General features: G+C 47.4%; 2 protein-coding genes across 4 annotated transcripts in view; both read left to right on the top strand.

Moving 5' to 3' along the window:
- LOC119165005 (corticotropin-releasing factor receptor 1-like) overlaps positions 1-22,275 on the top strand; it is a 329,918-nt gene that overhangs the window by 303,349 nt on the left and 4,294 nt on the right. For all 3 annotated transcript variants that reach the window (XM_075873607.1, XM_075873608.1, XM_075873609.1), the window contains 4 exons: positions 2,564-2,720; positions 20,135-20,265; positions 20,363-20,451; positions 21,420-21,558. In XM_075873607.1, coding sequence (XP_075729722.1) covers positions 2,564-2,720; positions 20,135-20,265; positions 20,363-20,451; positions 21,420-21,558 — 516 coding nt within the window. The remainder of the gene's footprint in view (positions 1-2,563; positions 2,721-20,134; positions 20,266-20,362; positions 20,452-21,419; positions 21,559-22,275) is intronic.
- On the top strand, positions 14,532-16,198 carry LOC142771337 (uncharacterized). The gene has a single exon (XM_075872812.1). It carries the CDS (start codon positions 14,698-14,700, stop codon positions 15,943-15,945), a length of 1,248 nt encoding a protein of 415 aa, XP_075728927.1. The 5' UTR covers positions 14,532-14,697; the 3' UTR covers positions 15,946-16,198.

Genomic DNA, 22,275 nt, shown 5'->3' on the forward strand with positions numbered 1-22,275 from the left:
AGTCTGGAATAAGCTGCTTGTCGTTGATGTCTGGACTCGATGTGATTGATGCGTCCCGGGCTTCTGCGGCTGCTCGCGATCTTTCCCAACGTCTGCGTCTGGCGACGTATGGCACTAAGAACCTGTTTGTGCACTCCTTGTCTGCCGTGGGATGGTGTCCGTCGCACAGCCTGCATCTTGGATTGCACTGGTGCAGGCTATCTGGCTTCTTGATCTCACAGTCTCTTCAGATTGTTTCAGCTGGGTTCAGACAGACGTCAGGCCGATGTCCCAGCTTTCCACAGACGTAACAAATATCGATGTTCTTTTGGTAAAGGGAGCACTGCAAAGCTGAAGGTCCGTATTTCACGAATCTGGGCACCTTGTGTCCTTCGAACGCTATGATGATTGTCTCAGTGTCCTTGATTCTCTTGGCCTGCAGCGCGAGTGGGTTGTTTGCGTTCGCAATTTTTCGGGTCAAAATGTCCTGAGTGTCGCTTACGGGGATCCCGCGAATCACTCCTTTACAAGTATTGTGGGGTGCCGTGGCGTACGGGCTAACCTCGAAAACTTTGCCTCCAATGTCAATTTGCTTGACCTTGAGGTATCTTGAAGCTCTGTCTTGATCCGGAGTGCTTGCCACCATAATGTTCTGCTGCAAGTTGGAACAGATGATGTCCTGCATGGCCTCCTCCTCTTTGACGCCGGCCGCCAGTACTATCACGTCTGCCACGTCTCCAGTGCCAATTCTCGAGATATTTAATCCTCCACGTGGTCGTAGCACAATTTTTCTGAAGTCCTTGGGTAGTGGCGGCATGCGTCCAGCTCGCACAATTGTATGCTTGGTGTCATACCTACTACGACTGGCTCGAGCGTCTCCCGCAACGCCAGCCTTAGTCAAATCCTTGGCAGCTGGAACGCTAACCGCGGCTTGCTTATTCCTTGAGCGCCTCGTTTCGGCTTCCTTCCAACCCATGTCTTCCGTGCGATCCTCTGGAGAGATGTCCTCTCCTTCTACTTGGTATTCCATTCTCAGTTGCAGGTCCTGGAACGCGCAGAGCGTTGAGTCACGTTGGCGCCGAGTCATCGCATCGGCGACAATCGCCTCCTTGGTTAAGCTTAAATCCCCCGGTGGCGTTGCTGTGTAAAAATGTCCCAAAATGGTTTAAAAGTCAACTCACCAGCAGAAAGGTGGTATCTGCTGATTTCTTGAGAACTTAGGCACAGGATGGGACTGAAAACTTGGCGACAAATTTGTGAATAACACAGGAAAGCATTCTTGAAAGCAGGAGCCAATCTTCACGCGTCCGCACTGGTCGGCACCTACAGCGTCCCCCCCAAGTCCGTAGCGAGCTCTCATTTTTAATTCTTGACTTGGAGTGTCGTGGAGCCAGAAGACCAGGTTTGGAAATGTACGGGCAAAATAGATGATTGGTCACCTTTTGTGCGACAGCCATAGCTTCAGAATGTGGCTTGTGCTTAGAACTGCGGTAGGTCTTCGGCCCATCGCACAGCACCACCTGTGTGATAAGCGTCCGTTGGGCTATGCGCCTTAACGAAACATTAAATTATTCGTTTGCGTGTGCGTGCGTGTGTGTGTGTGTGTCTGTCTGTCTGTCTGTCTCTCTCTCTCTCTCTCTCTCTCTCTCTCTCTGTGTGTGTGTGTGTGTGTGTGTGTGTGTGTGTGTGTGTGTGTGTGTGTGTGTGTGTGTGTGTGTGTGTGTGTGTGTGTGTGTGTGTGTGTGTGTGTGTGTGTGTGTGTGTGTCTTTACAAAGTAGAGGGAACTTAAAGGCTTGTTTTCTTTATAAGACACAACATTGACGACAACCAACAATAATGAACCCAAGGATACTACAAATGACTACATTTAGTAGTTATAGCATAAGTGATAAGAAATTAAGGCGATAAAGAAAGGACAGCTTTCCACTGGCTTGGACCGAATCTACTGCTTTCTATTAACGAGTCCGATGCTCTACCGATAGAGCTAGGGTGGCAGTAGTCCCCCGATGAACTTAATCGCGTGCTTGTGTGAATGCAAACACTGGGGGAGTTATAATCAGCCCCCCCCCCCCCCCACCAAAGCCATGACGGCGAGTGGGACCACACTTATTTCGCCTGCTGGTACGTGGACCGTAACCTTGTTGGGAGTTGAAAGTTGACCAATTATCCCTCCCAAGTCTCTGTTATGTGTTCAACGCACTGTTTAGATGCCAAGCGTCTTATGAGCGAGCTTGATACGGTGGCGTCCGCAGACGAGGATCCCAAACTCCGAGCCAGGGAAGCGCAAGCCAAGCGTCGGCGTGGAGCTAACGCTCCCGCTACAAACAGACAACGCGAGTCTGCTGCGAGGGTGGCGGGGCTTTCGAGTCAAAGCGCACACACTTACGTAAACGTCAATTGAATGTAAACGGAAACTTAGGGTGCACCCTCAATGCTGCTTCGCATCCCCTCGTGGTTCCCTTTAAGTGAAGATGGTGCAATGTTTTTGTGTATCTGTTGTCATTGCACATACTAACATTTCCGGCAATACCATTCAATTGTGCTGTCGATCGATGCCACTTTCTTTTCTTTCTCACGTCGCAGCCCGTGTTGTGCAAGTGCGTGCTGTCGCTGAAGATGTACGCGGCCACGGCCTCCATCAACTGGATGTTCGTCGAGGGACTGCTGCTGCATTCGCGCGTCGCGGTCTCCGTGTTCCGGCAGGACGCGCCCTTCCGTCTCTACTACGCCCTCGGCTGGGGTGAGCATTGACCAGCGGTGCCGCATCATGGTGCCACATATCACGCGTGGGCATGTCTGCTACAATATAAAGAGGACTCCGTTACGACCCGAGAAAAAATGTCAGCTCTGCCCCTCGCCAGCAACACTGTCACCCCCAAACAGAACTTGCATGCATGCTCTGTCCAATCGCACTTATCTATTTTTGCGACGTCATGCGCTAGTTAGTGCATCATATGGGTAACCTAGTCATACAGAACAATGTGTGTGTCGCTGTTTTTATACCGAAAATTTGAACCTGTCTGTGACTTTCATCAGGGACACTGTAATAGCTGCTCACTTAAACGTAATGTTTTAGATATAATAACAAGGAATCCTTAACTCTTAATGCGCGTAGTAATTACATTAGCTGAAAAAAAAGCACTTGCGACTTTTACGCAGTGCTAGCCTTTCAAAAAAAAAAGAAATTGACAGATCCCGCGTACAGAGGGAATCGATGATATGCGAAGCACGAATGAGAAACGTTGATATATCACTTTAAAATCAGCACAACGTTACGAGGTGGAGGTTAATGGTGCCGTACATGACTTCTGTGTCATGATTATCATGTTTGGATGTGTCGTTTACCTTCCTCATCTATTCACGTCACGTGATACCCAAATTTAGTGTATGCGGAGCTAGCCAAATTAACGATCCCGAGCACGTTATGAGCATGGCGTGTTGTCATGTTCTTCCATAACACATGTGTCAAAATTATCATGTTTGCACCAGAATATATTTCATCATCAATTGACGTCACGTAACACCAAATCTGGTATGTGTGGAGCTTGCGAAACGGCCACGAGTGCATCATGAAGGGCCCAATATACTCCAATGTAGCGTTGACACGCGCGCACGCTGGGCACAGCGACGCTACGATAGCAAAGCGCGAGCGCTCTATAGTCTGGCGCCAGGCGCGACCAGCATCCGTAGGTGCGGCCCGATGGCAACCGGCGTGAAATGCGACATGCTGCATTTCGTTCCGATACGTTACCCAGACAACACTGCGTCTCTCTCTTTTCGTGACACCCAATTGCGGTGGTCTAGTGGCTAACGTACTCGGCTGCTGAACCGCAGGTCGCGGGATCGAATACCAGCTGCGGCGGCTGCATTTCCTATGGAGGAGGAACTGTTGTAGGCCCGTGTGCTCAGATTTGGGTGCACGTTAAACAACCCCAGGTAGTCAAAATTTCCGGAGCCCTCTACTACGGCGTCTCTGAAAATCATATGGTGGTTTTGGGACGTCAAACCCCACATATCAATCAAATCAATTAATCAATCTCTTTTTGTGAAGGAGGGACCTCGGACGCGCTGAAATGCGCATGCGTCAAAGCAACGCAGCGCGGAGCGCGCCTGCGAGTATTTGGCAGGACCGGCGCCTAGCGTGGCAACGCCAGCGTAACGCAACGATATGAACGGCGGCGAGCACGTGCACCGCGTCCCGTCGAAATGTATTGGTACCTTGACTATGGTATGTAGTCATGTTCTCACATGACACGCATCTCATGATTATCATGTTTGAACCAGTCGAATACATTCGTCATCCATTGGCGTCACGTAATACCAAAGTTGTCATATGTGAAGCTAGCGAAACGGCCGTGAGCACATGATCAGGGTGGCATGTAGTCATGTTGTTACATGACATGCATGTCGTGATTATCATGTTTGCATTAGTCACATATCTTCGTCATCCATTCACGTACTGTAATACCAAATTTGGTACATGTGACGCTAGCGAAACGGCCGCGAGTGCATCATGAGCGTGACATGTAGTCATGTTGTTACATGACACGCATGTCATGATTTTCATGTTAGGGTCTTTTGCTTGGGTTCGCCATGCAATCATGCCATACCATACCAGTTTTGCAACTTGCCATGTGAACGAAATCACCGCAAGAGCTGCAGGACCATGAAATGTAAATCATGACATTCATGACATACATGTCATGATTATCATTTATGACTAGTCAAATATGTTTTGATACAGTCATGCTATGCCACACCAAGTTTGGCATTGATACCATTATCGAAACGGCCAGGAGAGCTAAATGTCGTAGGTGGGTAGATAGATAGATACGCTCAAAGTCGCCGAAGTTCGCTAGGAAATGCTTCGTATTTAAAATGCACATGCGTATAAGCGCGAACGGTGCTGCTGAACTCATCTCACAGGTATATGCGGGCTTTCTGCAATATTTCTTTTTCTATTTTTTGTTGCATGAAGATGACAACGAATAAGTGCTTCACTGACGCTACAGCAGTGCGTAGCAGGTGCAACACAAGCTAACTACGTACAAAGAACACGGCAAAAGCGTGATTTAGTGCGGAAGTGGGCTGATAGTCACCCAGGGCAAGCATCCCCTTGACAGGCATAATGCGATTCACTCGCTGGTAATGGTAGCGTTGCATTGGATTCGCGCATTGATTCAGTATAAACGAGCGCAGATATTACCATTAAACTGCAGTCAATGCATTTTATTCGCCGAAAATTGGCTCAGACCACACGCGACGAAGCGCCGCTGTGTGTATTTGTGTGTGCGCCGCCGACGTGGAGACGGTGCTGCCACCCATAGCCCGACCTCGGCGCGAATAATTATTGGTAGCATGGCTCAGCGTCACGCGACAAAGGACGGACTAGAAGGCACTTGGACTACCAAGCACACGGGAGAGGAGGAGCCTGCTCACTGGCACGAACGGTGCTACATGAGGTATTTCCAGCGACTTCATCTGCAGTTATTTCTGCACAGGCACTCTTGGCGAGGAGAGAGATACCCTACAGTAATCAGTGCAGACACCTTTAAGCTGCCTTCGTAGATATATCATTGGGTATATTAGAAATTCTGGAAGTGAAACACGAAAGAATGGGCTACACGCTGTAGCCTACCCTCACCCTACCATTTTCATTTTCTTTCACTTCTTAGTCATCTGCAGACCACCGGGAGGGGGGGGGGGGTTGAAAAAAGGAGTAACGACTTAGAGCACAGGGTACTCTACTATGGGAGAGCTTAAAGCCGTCCCGAGGTTGGGGGGGGGGGGGGTTAAAAAAATTGCCCGCAGCTTCCCTCGGGGGAACGCTGAGGAGGATGCGGACCATATAATTGGTTAACGGGGTGTTAAAGTGCGACTTACTTGGGTCGATGGCTAAATTGGTTAACGTGGTTGTGAAATGGGGTGTTAAATTGCGACTTACTTGGGTCGATGGCTAAATTGGTTAACGTGGTTGTAGGGGGGGGGGGGGGTGAAATGAGTGAACACGTACACGCGTATGCGAAAGGGCGGCGCTGGTCGAAGGGACGTCGATCATTGTGTTTGTGGATTCGTTGGAATTTATTTCACCGCGACCTAGGACGTCGACGCGCCGTACAAACCAACCGACGAGCGGCAACTGAGCGAGCGAGCGCCGACCTTGAGTATATATACAGCACGACGGCGCATGCACTGTCAGCTGTTGAATGTTCTCGAAGCGCGACGCCACATGCGCGTCCACTGGAGAATCAGGAGAATTGTAGATGTCGAACGCGGTGTGTAGAGGAGGAAGGGTGCACAGATGGTGGAGGAGTGAAGCGCGCGCGGTGTGTAGAGGAGGAAGGGATTCACAGATGGTGGAAGAGTGGGCGACGGCGCGACGGCGCATGCGCGCGCGTCAGCTGTCGAATGTTCGAGAAGCGGTGCGGACGGCGCGGACGGCGCGGACGGCGCACTACAAGGCGCGAGTATAAGATGCTCCGCATCTAAAAAAGTGGGTAACGATTTAGAGTATTAGGTACTCTCTACTATGGGAGAGCTTAAAGCCGTCCCGAGGTTCAACAATGGAACACGCTGTACGGCTGCTGCGGACGTTCAGCTTGACCACAGGTAAAAAGCTCTTTTCAATTAACGGGTGAGCTGCAGCTCGTAGGTGGCGAATATTTCAGTGGACTTTATGATAGAGACCCACAAATCTGTCAGTGGTTTTCCTAAAGAAATTTCAACGTATTAAAAAAATTTTTGGAAGTTTCAAGATTGCTGCTCAGCCAAACATATTATAAAGACCAGTGAAGAGGAACCTTTATTGAAGAATATGTGTAGTGTTCACATTTGTCAGTCAACAGTGCTTGAGATTTGAGCGTAAATCAGCTAACGCGATTGTTCACAGCTGGGCAGGCACACCGACAAGCGGCTCCACTGCAAATTATTCAGAGAAGCGTCTCAAGAACGTTGATTCTCAGGTACCAAACGCTATGGACTCTTTCGCTGTTTACAGACAGTTGCTGGACAGCTTCCGGTTTCGTGCACCAGCGCAACATGGAAGCATTGGCGGAGAACGAATGCGTTATCGACTAGCACGCTCAATTTCAACACTCTTTACGCCTTTGTCTGCCCAAAATATTCAAATACGTTTTCTTCTAAGCTACACACAACAAATAGAAGTTAGTTGTCAAATATAGGCGCCTTCTTCTTACCTGAAAGCGGCAAAAAAAATGTTTCCCGTACTCTGGCCCAACTAAAAGAACAAGCATTAGAGAGTTATGACGAAAGTAACCGGAAGTTTCTTGGGAAGCAAGTGGTGCTGCTGCTATTGCTATGTTGACAACGATCTAAAAGGTGAATACCAAACACTGAACATGCACAAAAAGAAAGATAAAAAAAATGGCAGATGCCACGTACAGTGGGAATCGATGATATGCGAAGCACGAATAAGAAATGTTGATATGTCACATTAAAATTAGCACAACGTTACGAGGTATAGGTAAATGATGTCGTACATGACTTCTGTGCCATGATTATCATGTTTGGATGTGTCGTTTACCTTCGTCATCTATTCACGTCACGTGATACCAAATTTAGTGTATGTGGAGCTGGCGAAACGGCCGCGAGCACGCTATGAGCGTGGTATGTCCTCATGTTCTTACATGAGACGCGTGTCATGATTATCATGTTTGCACCAGCCATATATATCGTCATCCATTGAAGTCATGTAACACCAAATTTGGTATATGTGGAGCGAGCAAAACGGCCGCGAGTGCATCATGAAGGGCCCAATATACTCCAATGTAGCGTTGACGCGCGCGCACGCTGGGCACAGCGACGCTACGTCAGCAAAACGCGAGCACTCTATAGTCGGAGGCCAGGCGTGACCAGCGTCCGTCAGCGTATCCCGACGGCAACCAGCGCGAAATGTGACATGCAGAATTTCGCGCCGATGCGTTACCGAGAAAACACTGCGTCTTCCTCTTTTCGTGACGCAGGTACGCCGGACGCGCTGAAACGCGCCATATCTATATAGATATGAATATCCACGTGATATGGATATTGTGTCACGCCGACGGACAAGGAACATGGCTCAACCCAAAGGAGTTTCGCCCCTAAAATAACGGTGCTTTATCTCGGCTATGCCCGGATAAACGTAGTATGAGGTACTAAGGGACGGATGGATGGATGAAAGAACGAATGGACGGAAGGGCGGATGGACGGACGGATGGACTAGCGAGCTAGATCACGCGAGTCAAGCGCCAGTCTTAAGTGCCAACCACTGGCACGCGTATGCACGCGCCTACGCGTCAAAAGCGTCTAGTCGCGCCTGTGGAGGAAAAGGGCACGCAACTACTGGCACGCGTCGACCGCGTTGACGCCCACGCGTCCAAGGCCGATGCACAATGTTGCTTGATCTTTTGGCTTAGAACTGTCCAAGTTCAGCACAGAATGGCACGTTCTCAACTGGAGCGGGAATGTATGTTTTAGAGGATATGAGAACACGTTAACAAGTTGATAGTGATTCAAACACCACAGTTTAGACTATTTTAGAAGTAATTGACAGTTCAGTGCCCAAAGTAACTACAGCGGTATGCACCAGAAATCAACATCGGTGCGTGCGCCGCTCCCGCGAATCAACATTCGCGTCTAGCATACTGTACGTCTATCATAGGCGTGTGCAGGGTTCTCCTTAAGGAGGGGGGGGGGCAAAAGTTTGTCCCAGTGCCCCTCCCCAGGGCTGACTTAGCACCCCCTCCCTATTATGTTAATATATGGAGTTGACATTGAGCTCTCCCCCCCCCCCCTCCTCTCTGTGGTGATTGAGGCGTGGCTGCCCTCCTGATCAGGTTTACAAACCACCGGGTTTCTATACCTGCACTACCAAAGTTACTAACAATATCTTGCATATGCTGGTACCTTCAGTATATTTACCAACATATTTTATATCAGTCAACTTAATAATCACGCCTGCAACTTCATGATCTGACAGAATTAAGTCAGTCATAAGACTACAATTGAGGCCAGAGTAGCAGGCTTTCGGCTGATGGGCGTGTTCGAAATATCTTCTAATGCAACAAAGCACACCTGGTTCTTATTGATACAACTGATATTGGCCATAAGATAGGAACCAAATACTGCGTAGAATGCCTTCGGGCATTTTCCTTAGTCGAAATGTGCTCTAATGCAACTAACTGTGCCTGACACTTCGTGATGTGACAGATATCGGTCATAATATTGCAACTGACCCCTGTATGGAAGACTTCTGGGCGTTGTCTTCAGTCAAAGTATTCTCTAAAACGACAAATGACACCCAACTGTTCATGAAGTGACAGATATCGGTTATAATATTAGAACTGAAACCTTATTGCAAGACTTCTGGACGTTGTCTTTAGTCAAAGTATTCTCTAAAACGACAAACGACACCCACCTGTTTATGAAGTCACAGATATAGGTCATAATATTGGAACTGAACCCTGTATGAAAGACTTCTGGACGTTGTCTTTAGTCAAAGTATTCTCTAAAACGACAAATGACACCCAACTGTTCATGAAGTGACAGATATCGGTTATAATATTAGAACTGAAACCTTATTGCAAGACTTCTGGACGTTGTCTTTAGTCAAAGTATTCTCTAAAACGACAAACGACACCCACCTGTTTATGAAGTCACAGATATAGGTCATAATATTGGAACTGAACCCTGTATGAAAGACTTCTGGACGTTGTCTTTAGTCAAAGTATTCTCTAAAACGACAAATGACACCCAACTGTTCATGAAGTGACAGATATCGGTTATAATATTAGAACTGAAACCTTATTGCAAGACTTCTGGACGTTGTCTTTAGTCAAAGTATTCTCTAAAACGACAAACGACACCCACCTGTTTATGAAGTCACAGATATAGGTCATAATATTGGAACTGAACCCTGTATGAAAGACTTCTGGACGTTGTCTTTAGTCAAAGTATTCTCTAAAGTGACAAGCCGCACCCAACTGTTCATGAAGTCACAGATATCGGTCATAATATTGGAGCTGAACCCTGTATAGAAGGCTTTCGAATGTTGTCTGCAACCAAAATGTTCTCCAATGCAACAACCCACACCTACTCTTCATGATGTGACGAATTTAGGTCATGAGACTGTAATTGTACTCTGTGCAGAGGGCTTTCGAATGATAAGCGTATCGGAAATATCCTCTAATGCAATAAACCGCACCTCGCTCTTAATGATACAACAGATACTGGTCATAGGAATGGAACCAAGCATTACATATAATGCCTTTGGGCATTTTTTGTGGTAAAAATATGCTTTAACGCAATTAACTGTACCTGAAACCTCATGATAAGACAGATATTGGTCATAGGACTGCAACTGAACCCTGTATGGAATACTTCTGGATGTTGTCTATAGTTAAAGTATTCTGTTAAACGACAAACTGCACTCAACTGTTCATGAAGTCACAGATATCGGTCATAATACTGGAACTGAACCCTGTTCAGTTCCAGTATTATGACCGTATGGAAGGCAGTCAAAATGTTCTCCAATGCAATAAAACACACCTGACACTTCATGATGCAACAGATATTAGTGATCAGATTAGAACCAAGCACAGCGTGGAACACTTTCAGATGGTATATTTATTTATTTTCAAATATGGCAGCCCAATATGAGGCTACTGCAGAAGTGGTGTACATATATACAAAATGAAAGCATTTAAACAGTGATATCACAGTAAGTGTGCCAACGTAAACAAATATCACTACCCCCCGGGTGCGCCCCAATAAGAAATGAGAGAAACAGAACATCAATATGATACAAGTGCCTCCAAAAAGTCAGACACACTGGTATCACGAACAAAGTCAAGTAGATCATTCCAGTGTTCGACAACTTTATTTGAACGTGTTGGAGAGCACTACAAATGACTTCTAGGCTGGACTGTCATTGCAGATCAGTGCTCTGTTGGACGTTTCTGTACTTTGCAGCTAGTTTCAATATCTTTTAACATCTACAAAGTGCATCTGACACTTCTTGATGAGACAGAAATTGGTTTTGAGACGGCAGCCAAGCACTGTGGCTTTCACATGTCATAAATAGTCAAACTACCCTAGAATGCAATAAAGCATGCCCAAAATTTTTGATCGGACAGATACCGGTCATAGGATTGCACCAGAGCACCATACAGAAGTTTTGGCAAGGTTCTTAACATAGCCTAACTGAATGTGCTTAAGTGCATGCATATATAGTCCAAGTTAATGTGTATACTAAAAACCTGAAAAGAAATGAAGCAGTCCTTAGAAACACATACAAAGATTCAATGTTTGAAACCATCTAATAATATCTTCAGCTCATTACAGTCTAGAGGAACAGATAAATACATGCACAGTTCTGAAAGATCTCATAAGTCACATGAGGTACTTTTTGCATTTCTTCTATACAAAGTGCAGTACAGTACTAGTGCACCTTCATTCTTTCTGTGCATACATGTGGTGACCTTCTCTTCCTACTATTGTGTCATCGTGCAGCTAATTTCAAATCAGGCGCTTCTCACGAGGTTTTCAGTTATCTGTCTAGCTGTAAACAAAACGCGTGTTATATTATAGTGAACTGTAAAACGACGGAGAAGCACCATCGTATGCCTACAGCTATGAGTATCAGAATGAACTATAAATTAAAAATGTGTATGTTAGAATGCCTCCAAACAATGTATGTGCAACTGAGCGTGGCCGAGAAGCAGAACAAGCGAGAAGTGAAATAGCAGGCAATACCAGCAGCACTTAATCATGCAACTTTCTTTTTCGATCACCACAGCAACGCACGCTCTAGTTTCTATCTTGAATATGAATGGACATGAGACTGCTGACAGCTGAATGTGTCAGCGTCGCTGGTACCCGTCACGAAATCACATCACACTGATACCAACCAGAGCACGCTTGTTAATAGCTTGGCAACACACGAAAACGATTTGCACCGAAGCCAACGAATGTTTCAGCGTCATACAATTCGCGAATACACTCATATAAGTACGTACGATTTCACATCACCAAAATGTGCTGGCTAGTGCGAGGTTCACTTTCAGCGATGATGAATACCGATGTTGAAAACAAAGACAGTGTAGATAAAAACTCCTCCGTATGCACTACGCAATGTTTTGGGCGTCGTATACGGTGTCTATGTTGCGACGGAAACTACCGTAGATCTTTCTCAGCCGATGTTCCTCGCATGTGTTGGTTCATACGAACTAGACGGTAGAGGCCTAGGCTGGATCCAGATGACACCGCTCTGAATTGCCTCCGCGGTAGGCGAGGGCTCGCGCTCAAAGCTTCGAACCTCCAAAGTCTGTTCACACTTATTTTTAGCCCAGAAAATCACAAATCAAAGCACAAGAACACCGACATGCTCCAGTAGTCTGTGCGATGTTTTCGCTCGGCCGACGATCGCACTCGGGACCGGTGCCGGCATTTGGTGGATTTGTCGGCGTCGCTCGAACTCGGCACGAAACCGCGTCACGCTGGTAGCACTCGCAGTCGTTCGTCGTTTCGTTGTCGTTCTAGATAACGAAGCGGTCATTCAGGAACGTTTGGAGTAGTTTTCATGCTTGCTTTCAGCACTCGGCTGTGCCTTCGAAGCGACGGCCATTAGGCACAGCATTCGGAGTCATCGCGGCCTCTGGTTGGTTGGCGCGCGGCCTCTGGTTGGTTGGCGCCGCTGTACGCGTGGTGACGTAGCGTACGCGAGGCGAAATATCAAGCATAGCCTCCTCTATAACTTTGTGCCTGAGCGGTCGGTCCCTCAGCGCCGTCCCCCGAGTCTCTCGTTTTGCGCCTCGGCGCTCCGCCAAGAGCGCTCGCATCTCATAATAGCTCGCGCCGCGCTTGCTGCAATAGCAGGCGCACACCGCTACGCCGCGGTTTTCCCGTCGCGCGCAAATTTGGTTTGCCGTGCTCGATGTAAAACTCTGCTTGGCCCATTGTGTTTTCTGCTTGCCCTTGATATTTTTTCTGGCACAATAGTCTCCCCCAAGAGCTTCGTTAACTGCAGCGCTCGCTGAGACAACCGTGACTGTATCAAGTGCGATTCGGGTAAGTTCTTTGTTAAAAGTGTTACATCGTTAAGAAATCCGCTTGCTGAAAGGAATCGTGCCTAAACGCTGTATTTTTGTTATCTGCAGCACTACCGTAAAAAGAAAGGCGACTGCCCATGCATGGTCAGAAGTTTTGCTATGCCCCGAACGCTCCACAATGCCGTACTGCTGCGTACCACGCTGCAAATCATGGAGCGGCCGGAAAGAAACCGGAGTATCTTTTCACGAAATTCCGAGCGACCAAGAACTTCGCGAAAAGTGGCTTAAGGTAATCTCGAGAGACAACTGGACCCCGAACAGCACATCTTGCTATTTAACCGTTTGCAGCCGACACTTCGTCCCGTCCGACTTTAAAGAAGGGTGCACGACGCGAAGACTGAAGAAAGGCTCTGTGCCCAGCGTCTTCCACGAGTACCCGTCGTATTTGCAACCTTGCAAACAAACCGAAAGAAGCGATGCGGCCCTCAGGAAGCGTGCTGCGGCTGTATTAACTGACGAACCAGCAAGAAAAAAAAGAGCAGTCGGTGGTGGTGCACCACATGTGTTTACGGACTTACGACATGATCAGTCGTGCACATCGGACGCCCAACTTGTTGAAGAAGTGCCCAACTCCAGCAGCAGGACTGACCAAGGCTTCGTACCGAGAACGGCGCAGGTGGGTAGAGCAGTGCAAGTAGCCTCACGCATTTCGTTGCCAACCATCGAAAGACAGAAGTGGAAGCGTAAGGAACGGAAACTGAGGGCGCAGGTTGAAAGGCTCAAAGGAACTGTTGAAAAATATAAAAGGGAGGTTCAGAAACTTAAAGAAGACTGCTATGTCCCAGCGTTTTTGCAGGTTGTCGAGCAGGCAAGTGAAAATGAGTTGGCTGCCTCAATACTGCTGGAGCAGGTCAAAAATTTTCAGAAGGTGAAACCGACGTGGTCCGAAGTTAGTCCACCACGCAGTGATCCTTCGTAACCTCTCAGCGAGGGCATACGAACACTTAAGGAGCTCAGGGCTACTCCGCCTACCCTGTCGAAGCACGCTGGAGCGCTTCCTCGGTTCATCACGCAATGAAGTAGGCGTCACAGACTTGATTAAGCAGAGGCTGTCAGTTGAGCTCGCTTCACACACGAGTGCTCAGTCACAGACGTGCTCACTCATTGTGGACGAAATGAGGGTCAAGCAGCGCTTACTCTATCTCAAGCAGAGAGATGCCTTCGTTGGCGAAGTAGACTACGGCGACTGCTTGCCGCAGAAGCAACCGGGCAAGCCAGAAGAGCCAGTTCTTGCAAACTCGCTGCTTTGCTTCATTTTAAGTGGCTTGTCAACGAGATATAAGATTCCCGTAGCCTATTTTTTTACTACAAATTGCACCGGTGAAAACCTTCACCAGATCATGATGAACAATACTCAAAGAAGTTGAGAGTATAGGCTTTAGAATCGTGCGCATCGTTACCGACAACCATCGGACTAACGTGAAGGCGTTCCAACTGCTATGTGGGGGTAACCTCAAGCACTGCATACCACATCCGACAAATCAAGATGGCAAACTTTTTCTCGCTTTCGATCAGTGCCATTTAATTAAAAACGTACGGTCACAGTTTCTGTCACGCGATATCGGAAAGGATGGCGAAATAACCACCCAGTACCTGAAAGACCTCTACAAAATGCAACAGCGCAGTATTGTCAAGCCAGTACGGTTCTTGACAAGAAAGCACGTACATCCGACTAGCATGGAAAACATGAACGTCAGGAGGGCAGTGCAAGTCGTTTCGCCACCTGTGACCGCGGCCCTGAAGCTCTTGAAAGAGCAGGCAGGTCATACATGTGACGCAAGCTTTGCCCACGTTGGTCCAACCGTCTTATTCATGGACACCATGTACCGGTGGTTCACCCTCATGGACGTAAGCAACTGCACCCAGCATGTCCACCAGAACAACCCGGACTGCAAGCAGTACGAATCCGAAGATGACGAACGGCTAGGTTGGCTCGAAACATCATTTCTTGACTACCTGGCCGAAATCAAGCGGCAGAGCCCGGCTAAGAATTTTCTGACCAAGAAAACGTACGAGGGCTTGCTGATAACAACCATCTCAAACGTGGAGTGCGTTCGGTACCTTCTCACGGCCACACGCTTCCGTTTCGTTCTGACTAGGAAGATGTCCTCTGACCCAATAGAGGCCTTCTTTGGGTGGTTGAGGAAATCTGCAGGCTCGAACGACCAGACAGACGTGAGGGCAGTTTTGTCTGGGATTGAGAAAGCACTGAAGACTGGCATAGCCTGCACGTCCAGCAGCAGCAACGTGATTACTGCAGACAGCAGCAGCTGCTCCTCATCAGCACTCCTACAGCGATCGGCAAGAGCAGCGCAGAATGACGGTGAAGCATTTCCAGCAGAAACAACCACGACCCTCGAGGAGAGCCTCGACAGGGGGAAGACGTTGCTCCCAACGCCAGATGTCACTGCACTAGCAATGGTTGGTGGCAATATTGCAAGAACAGTCCACGAAACCATTTCCTGTGATGAATGCTTCACTCTGGTGACTAAACCAAACACCTCTGCGCCATCAGATGCCTTAATTAGGCACCAGGACAGTGGTGGACTCCTCTATCCGTCAACTGAGCTCGTAATGGTTCTCAATTCTCTGAAGAATTACGCGGAAGTTTTCCTCGCAAGAGCGAGAAAGATGAACCAGCCACTGAAGGCTGCCGTTGACAACGCCACGGAAATACTACAGAAACGTGACAAACTCAAGTGCTCGACCCCGGGACACCATGAAAAACTTTTGGAGGTTGTGCTCGTGAAGTTTCTCCGCCCACTTTTTCTGAACTTCGTGACGAGTGTGACTGACAAACACGACTTGGCGAAAGATTTTTATGTCAAACCATTGTCTCGAAAAGTGCTCAAGCTTTGAGCGCGAAATCAAATAAAAAAGCTCGCATTGCATTCTGCATACAGTGCGTGTGTTAAAAATTTTATGTGTGCGCACTTCTTAACGTATACGCATAATCCAATGCAATGTAGACGGTTTCTAGACCGTCATAAACGCAAGCGTGCATAGGCCACGTCGTCTGCTGTTATTATGGGATTGGTGCGGCTTCTGGCGGCAAGCGCCGAAACTATGAGGGACGGATGGCGCGTATGTATTTAGCGCTAATGCGCGGGCACAAAAGTTATATAGGAGGCTATGTATCAAGCCCGGCTTGATCCCTCGCGCCTGCTCGCGTATGCCCCTCCGAAGCCGACGCCGAGAGGCGCATTTGACGCTTTTGACGCGTAGACGCGAGCATACGCGTGCCAGTGGTTGGCACTTTAGCGTCACGTCATTCCAGGAGCTTCCAGACGCTTCTTCGGTGCACCAGCAGTGCTCGGTGTTACGTCACTGCTCTTCACGCATGCGCAGCAAGGCTATCGATGAGCCATGCGAAACGGCTCGACCCTGGCAAGTGCAGCTTGTGCTACAAAACATTGGCTATCGCCTTCGGATCGTCTTAAAGGGACACTAAATAACAAAACGACTTTTCTCGCATGAGTCAAGTACACGATTTCACAATCTCGAAAATGCAACTTTTACCGCAGCACGACGCTTATTAAGAAAAAAATTGGCAGCATATCCACGGAGTTAATGATGGATAGTGGGGCGAAGCATCCGTCCGTCCATTCGTTCTTGATTCCGGCCATCCATGCGTGCGTCTGTGTGGCCGCCCGTGCGTCCATCCGCCCGTCCGTGCGTGCGTCTGTTCGTGCGTCCGCACGTCCATCTGTGCGTCCGTCCTTGCTTTCGTCCATGCATCCGCTCCTGCGTCCGTCCATGGGTCCATCCGGCCGTGCAGCCATCCGTGCGTCCGTCCATGCATCTGTCTGTGTGTCCGTTCGTCCACCTATTCAACACTCCAAGTGCCACCATCTCACATATTTTCAACATATATTCCTCATATGGAAGCACCACCATCCAGCGGACATTCCAAGCACTGAACGAGAGGAGTCACACGCACACTTTCTTACGGCTAGCGCTTCGTGTCTACTTCCCACCTTTTAGGATGACTGCCACTTGGGCGTGTTGGTAAAGGTTCATGACGAAACAAGCGCAAAAATACACACACTCCCACCTTTAACCACCTCTAGTTCATGGTATATACTATAGTTCACTGTATTCATGGCGCTGCCGCCCAACGCTCGCTAAACCTTTCTAAAACCTAGGAGGTTACGCCCAGCGAGTATAACGTAGCAACCCTTTCTTGTCTTCTGTGCGTTGTTGAACAATAAAAAATTCGCAGCATGCGCGTTAACCTACAGCCAAATTTTTCTGTCTCTCATTCTCCCTTAGCAGCCATTGGCATGTACACTGAGCACTATCTTTTGTTGTTCAACAACGCACAGAAGAAACCTCTCACCGGCACCACCTTGGAGGTCAGAATGTTATACTTGTTACACACTATACAACGGCTACGAGGGTCGAACGGGTGCCGCTATAAGAAGCTTCGCCCCTAAAAAAAAACGCGCAAGACGTAAATGCGGGTGGCGGCGCCACCTTGAGAATCCCGCATCAAACATTGTGACGTAAGAAATTTTCGAGTCGTCTACTGGGTCCTGCGTAGCTTCCAATCGATAAAAAAATATGTGCTTTGTATAATGGTGGCATACGAAGCTTCAGAAAAGGTCATTCAGCCAATGCCATCAAATTACAGAAAATGTCTGAAGTTTCTTCAGTAACGCGTCTCAATTTTGGCGCAATATTCAAAAATGAGACTTCTACCTTAGATTTTCTCCGCTAATAATTAACTTATGACTGCGAAAACTGTGGCATTACAGTTCTCAGAATGGGAGATGATTTAGGCTTCAACCAAAGGTTTTGAAAAAACCCGACGTTTCGAAGCAGACTTGGTTTCTACCTCAGGGGTGACTGCGGGACTACGTAGCAGCGGCCTCTTCAAAGCACTCGCGGGGTGGATAATTACCCCTCTCTCTCTCTCCCTCTCGTTTTTCCATGGAGTGCAGTCCATGTGTATCATCTCCCAGTTTCATATCCAACCAGACAGACTTCTGTCGAATGTTTACATTCAAGCTCTCAGAATGTAGTTTGTCAACCTAAACCGAGTCTTACTCTTTAGTGTCCCTTTAAGCAAATGCATATATGAGCATGCCACCTTTTTGAGGGCAAACTACGAACTTTGCGCAGACTATGCCACGACCCCACGAGACCAAGATAAACCTAAAAGGGGCAGGTACACATGAAAAAGCAGTCGAGTGGCACATACGCAACAACTGGCGTGTCGTCCCAGCAAACCCGACTACTCGAGAATGCGGCAAAGTGCACGACCTACAGCGTTTCATCATACGGCCTCCTCTGTTCTCTGGCCTTCAATGGCGTTTCGCATTTTACTCGTTTGAAATGTGCCGCCTTTTCGTGTCTCTTCAACGTATATACGTTGCCACGCATCGGAATTTCATCGCTTTGTAAGATAGCGTGCAGGTTTTTTTTTTTTTTTTTTAGAGATATCCGCGGCTTTTGTGAAAAGGCGCGTATGGCGGGGTGTCTTAAGTGAACGGCGCTGCTACGTCTGTCGCCAAAGCAGGGAAAAACGCGCGCATTGGCGAGATTATAGCATTTGCCTTCTTCCTTTCTGTTTTTCCCCATTCGGCATACAAAGCGCGCACACCCTTTGCAGCTATGCGTGGGACGAGGCCCTTTGTACACGCCACGGCACCGTTTTGGCCCGTTTCCTTTGTCCCTTGTATCCTTCGTTCCTTTTTAATGTTTTTCTTTTTCTTCTAGTGCGTTAGTGTTCCTTCTTTGTTGTTTTTATTTTTTCCTTGCATCTCTGTATTCTTTTGCTTCTTCTTGAAATCTACACTCCCATTGGAGGATATTGGTTGACTTCTTTCCATAACTTCTGTATTGTGTAACACTAAGAGCCACTAGTTATTATAGTTGTAAGAAATTGCTGATTTAAAGGGTCAATTACTAGCGATGAAATATGTAATGCGCGCTGACTGCATGCTAAAATGTTACTTTATTTTTTCAATGCTTCTTCGTAATGTCTTTACAATAGCAGGGTCTTCCTCAGAAATCCTTTTTATGATTAATAATAATAATAATAATAATAATAATATCCGGTGTTTTAAATCCTACGAGAACATCTTTGAAAATCGCAAACTTTCGATCAAAGTCTCGCGTTTGATAAGCATCAACATTTAATCCCTAATCGAGCCGCGGTGGTACTGCGCTTACGGCTCCGTACCCGAAGGTCGCCGGGTTCGATTCTGGTGGCAGCATTCGTATTCCGATGAAATGCCAGAGTCCCGTGTGGTGTGCGATGTCATTACTCGTGAAAGAGCACTGTGTAGGCGGTCGATATGTGCCGAGTGCTCGACTGCGCGGCATGGCTCGTAATCGCATCGTACGGTTTCTGCCCGCGACATTGCAACAGAAGGCGACAAAAGCTCTTTTCGAATTCTTACACGACGCGGACTTGAACAAGCGGCTGTAACAGCAATGTCACACACCGAGAAAGACAAGACTGGACTATGGCTGAGTGTGCGCGCGTGTGCTGCCAAATGTGCCGTCTTTATCTTTCTTCCCTCTCTCCTGTTTATCTTCCATCTCCCCCATCCCCCTCCCATGTGCAGGGTAGCAAACTGGCTGCCTATATAGGCTGGTTAACCTCCCTGCCGTTCTTTTCGTCCAATTTCCTTCATTCCTTCTGCACGCGAAAGCCCACGTACTACTGAAATCACATTCATAGCCTACAACTCTTAAAGGTGGACACAGTGGTTCGTGTGGTTGGCTTCCCCTGTCACTTGCACAGTTTCCTCTCATAAATGCTGAACTGTGAATTGTTGTTTTGGTAACTTCGTAGTTATGACTGGCGTGGCCTATTTGACGGCCGTAAATGGTCCCAGCTGTACGTTCCACAATACAGATCATAAAAACAGCGTGCAGTACAGAACCAAGGTTATGTGTATATGACGCTTCCTTTCCGAGTTATTGAGTACTGGATCATTACCTATATTTAGCCCCATGGCTACTGGCGCCAAGCATTTGTAGTTGTATAAAAAAAATCAATTAAGCTTCTGTGACAAACAAGAAATTTCGGCCGCAGGATTGCCCCTCGCTTTTATCCTGGCCTGGGCGTACGTGACAGAGAAGCAGCTGCGCACAGCATGCTGGGAGGGCTACGGGTCCAGCCCCAACGTGTGGATACTCATAGCACCACGTCTTGTAGCCATACTGGTGAGTTGCGTGTATATCGTGTACGCGCGTTCCGTGCACCTTGCAGTCCCACCAAATCGATGACCCGAGATACCGATTGTCCTCTTCTGATTGACAGGTAAACTCCGTATTCCTGGTGAACATCGTAAGGATCCTCGTGACACGAATCAAACCCAAGGCGTCGGCTCTGGAAACCACACAGTTCAGGCAAGTGCTCGTTTGGATACCCGGTCATGAAATATATCGAGTGGTATAGCGTGTAGGTAACGGTGCGAACTGCTCACCTTGCTGCGTAAGGTGAAACTGCTGACGAATACATGTGATCATTCACTGACCTTGTTCGCTGACATTCGTTAACTCGTTGCCAAGCGAAACAGTGGTGGTAAAATGGACTGTCTTTTCCCCACACAATTCACCCGCCGCGGAGGGCTATATGGGCTACTTTGTGGGGTTTCAGCGCTGCCATATCAGGCAGTTAATCTTTGCGTTTGTAGCATTTTAAATGACTAAACGAACAGTATTGCCATAGACACGTGAAAACGGTTAGATTGGTGCATACGATGTTTCGTGGCTTTATTAATTCGTATCCCAATCTACAGAAAAAAAAAACAAGAAAATATTTACTCAATAGCCCAAGATGGGGGCACCTATATATCTCAGGTAAAATAGTCTATGATGCATGAAGGTTGCGATAGCACATCTCGGAGGTGGTGGCAGGATTTCGACGGGGGCAGAGAGCTTGAGCCTCGTGTGCTTAAGCATATAGTGCGCGTTAAAGAATCCCAAGTGGTCGAAATTTCGGAAGCCCTTCACTACGGCGCCCCTCATAATCACGTTAATGTTTTGCGAGATTATACGTCAATAGTTATTATTACTCATACATAATTTTGCATGACTTGCTGTGCACGACTTGCTGCAAAACTACTGGGGAAACTTGCACGTTCTATGGATCGCGTAATGAGTACAATCATGTATTGCTCAACATCAAACTAAGCGAACATTCTGATATCCCCTGCCTGTCAATGTCTAATCATTCATTCGGCGACGATATAGTTCCATCTCTTAAGCGCATTTTTTTTCTCATGAAGGACCACGAAAGTGTTGCCCTATTGACTTTCGTACACTAACAGCATACTTTTTTGTGTTTTAAACTTGTTTTGTTCGTTCGTGCGCAGAAAAGCCATCAAGGCCACGGCATTACTGTTTCCCCTGCTGGGCATCACGCACCTGCTGTTTTGCATCAACCCACAGAACGAGACTATGGGACTCAAAGAAGCCTACATGATCATCAACGCTGTCCTCCAATCGTCACAGGTAATGTCGATACTTCGTAATACAAGTTGCTGAAACTGTAAGCCCAGCATAATGAAGTCGCTACGGGATCATCGTCCTTACAGACTCTTAATAAAGAGCACGATGCTTGGATTATCGTTAGCACTGGGAACTCGGCGTTCACACTGATTAGATGAAGGCACACTTAGATTCGTTCTTAAGCGTTTTGCGCCAAGCTATCTGGCCTTTAGGTCACATCAATGTGAAGCCACGAGAAAACGTGATAGGATTGGTATTTATTTTCGAAAAGAGTGATAGAATTGTGTTTAAAAAATTGTTAACGCTTTCGAACACTATATGCACTCTACTATACATGAGAGAACCAAAGGTTGTCCCGGTAACGGCCGACCAGTTAAAGGGTTTTCCACATTCATTGCCAGATCAGCGCTGGCCTCTTACTCCCTCTGCTCACCATTTCTGTGTATGAACCTTCCGACTGATTCTATCGCTTTTTGCTAGATTTCTTTTGAATTCAAATTGACACTGCTTTCATGGGATCGTCTACAAGATAAAACGAGTTTGCACTATGTCGAAAATCGTCTTTTTTTATTCGTTGAAAATATAGAGTTTCCCATAATTAACTAGAGGGGACTCTGGCACTTCGATCGTTCAACGACCATATAAATGATGGGTAGTACACACATTTGCTTAGTATTCGTACTTGCGGTTAGCGAATCGTACTTGCGGCTTCGTTTATTG

This window comes from Rhipicephalus microplus, chromosome 9 (genome assembly GCF_043290135.1).
Source record: "Rhipicephalus microplus isolate Deutch F79 chromosome 9, USDA_Rmic, whole genome shotgun sequence".
NCBI classification, from domain to species: domain Eukaryota; kingdom Metazoa; phylum Arthropoda; class Arachnida; order Ixodida; family Ixodidae; genus Rhipicephalus; species Rhipicephalus microplus.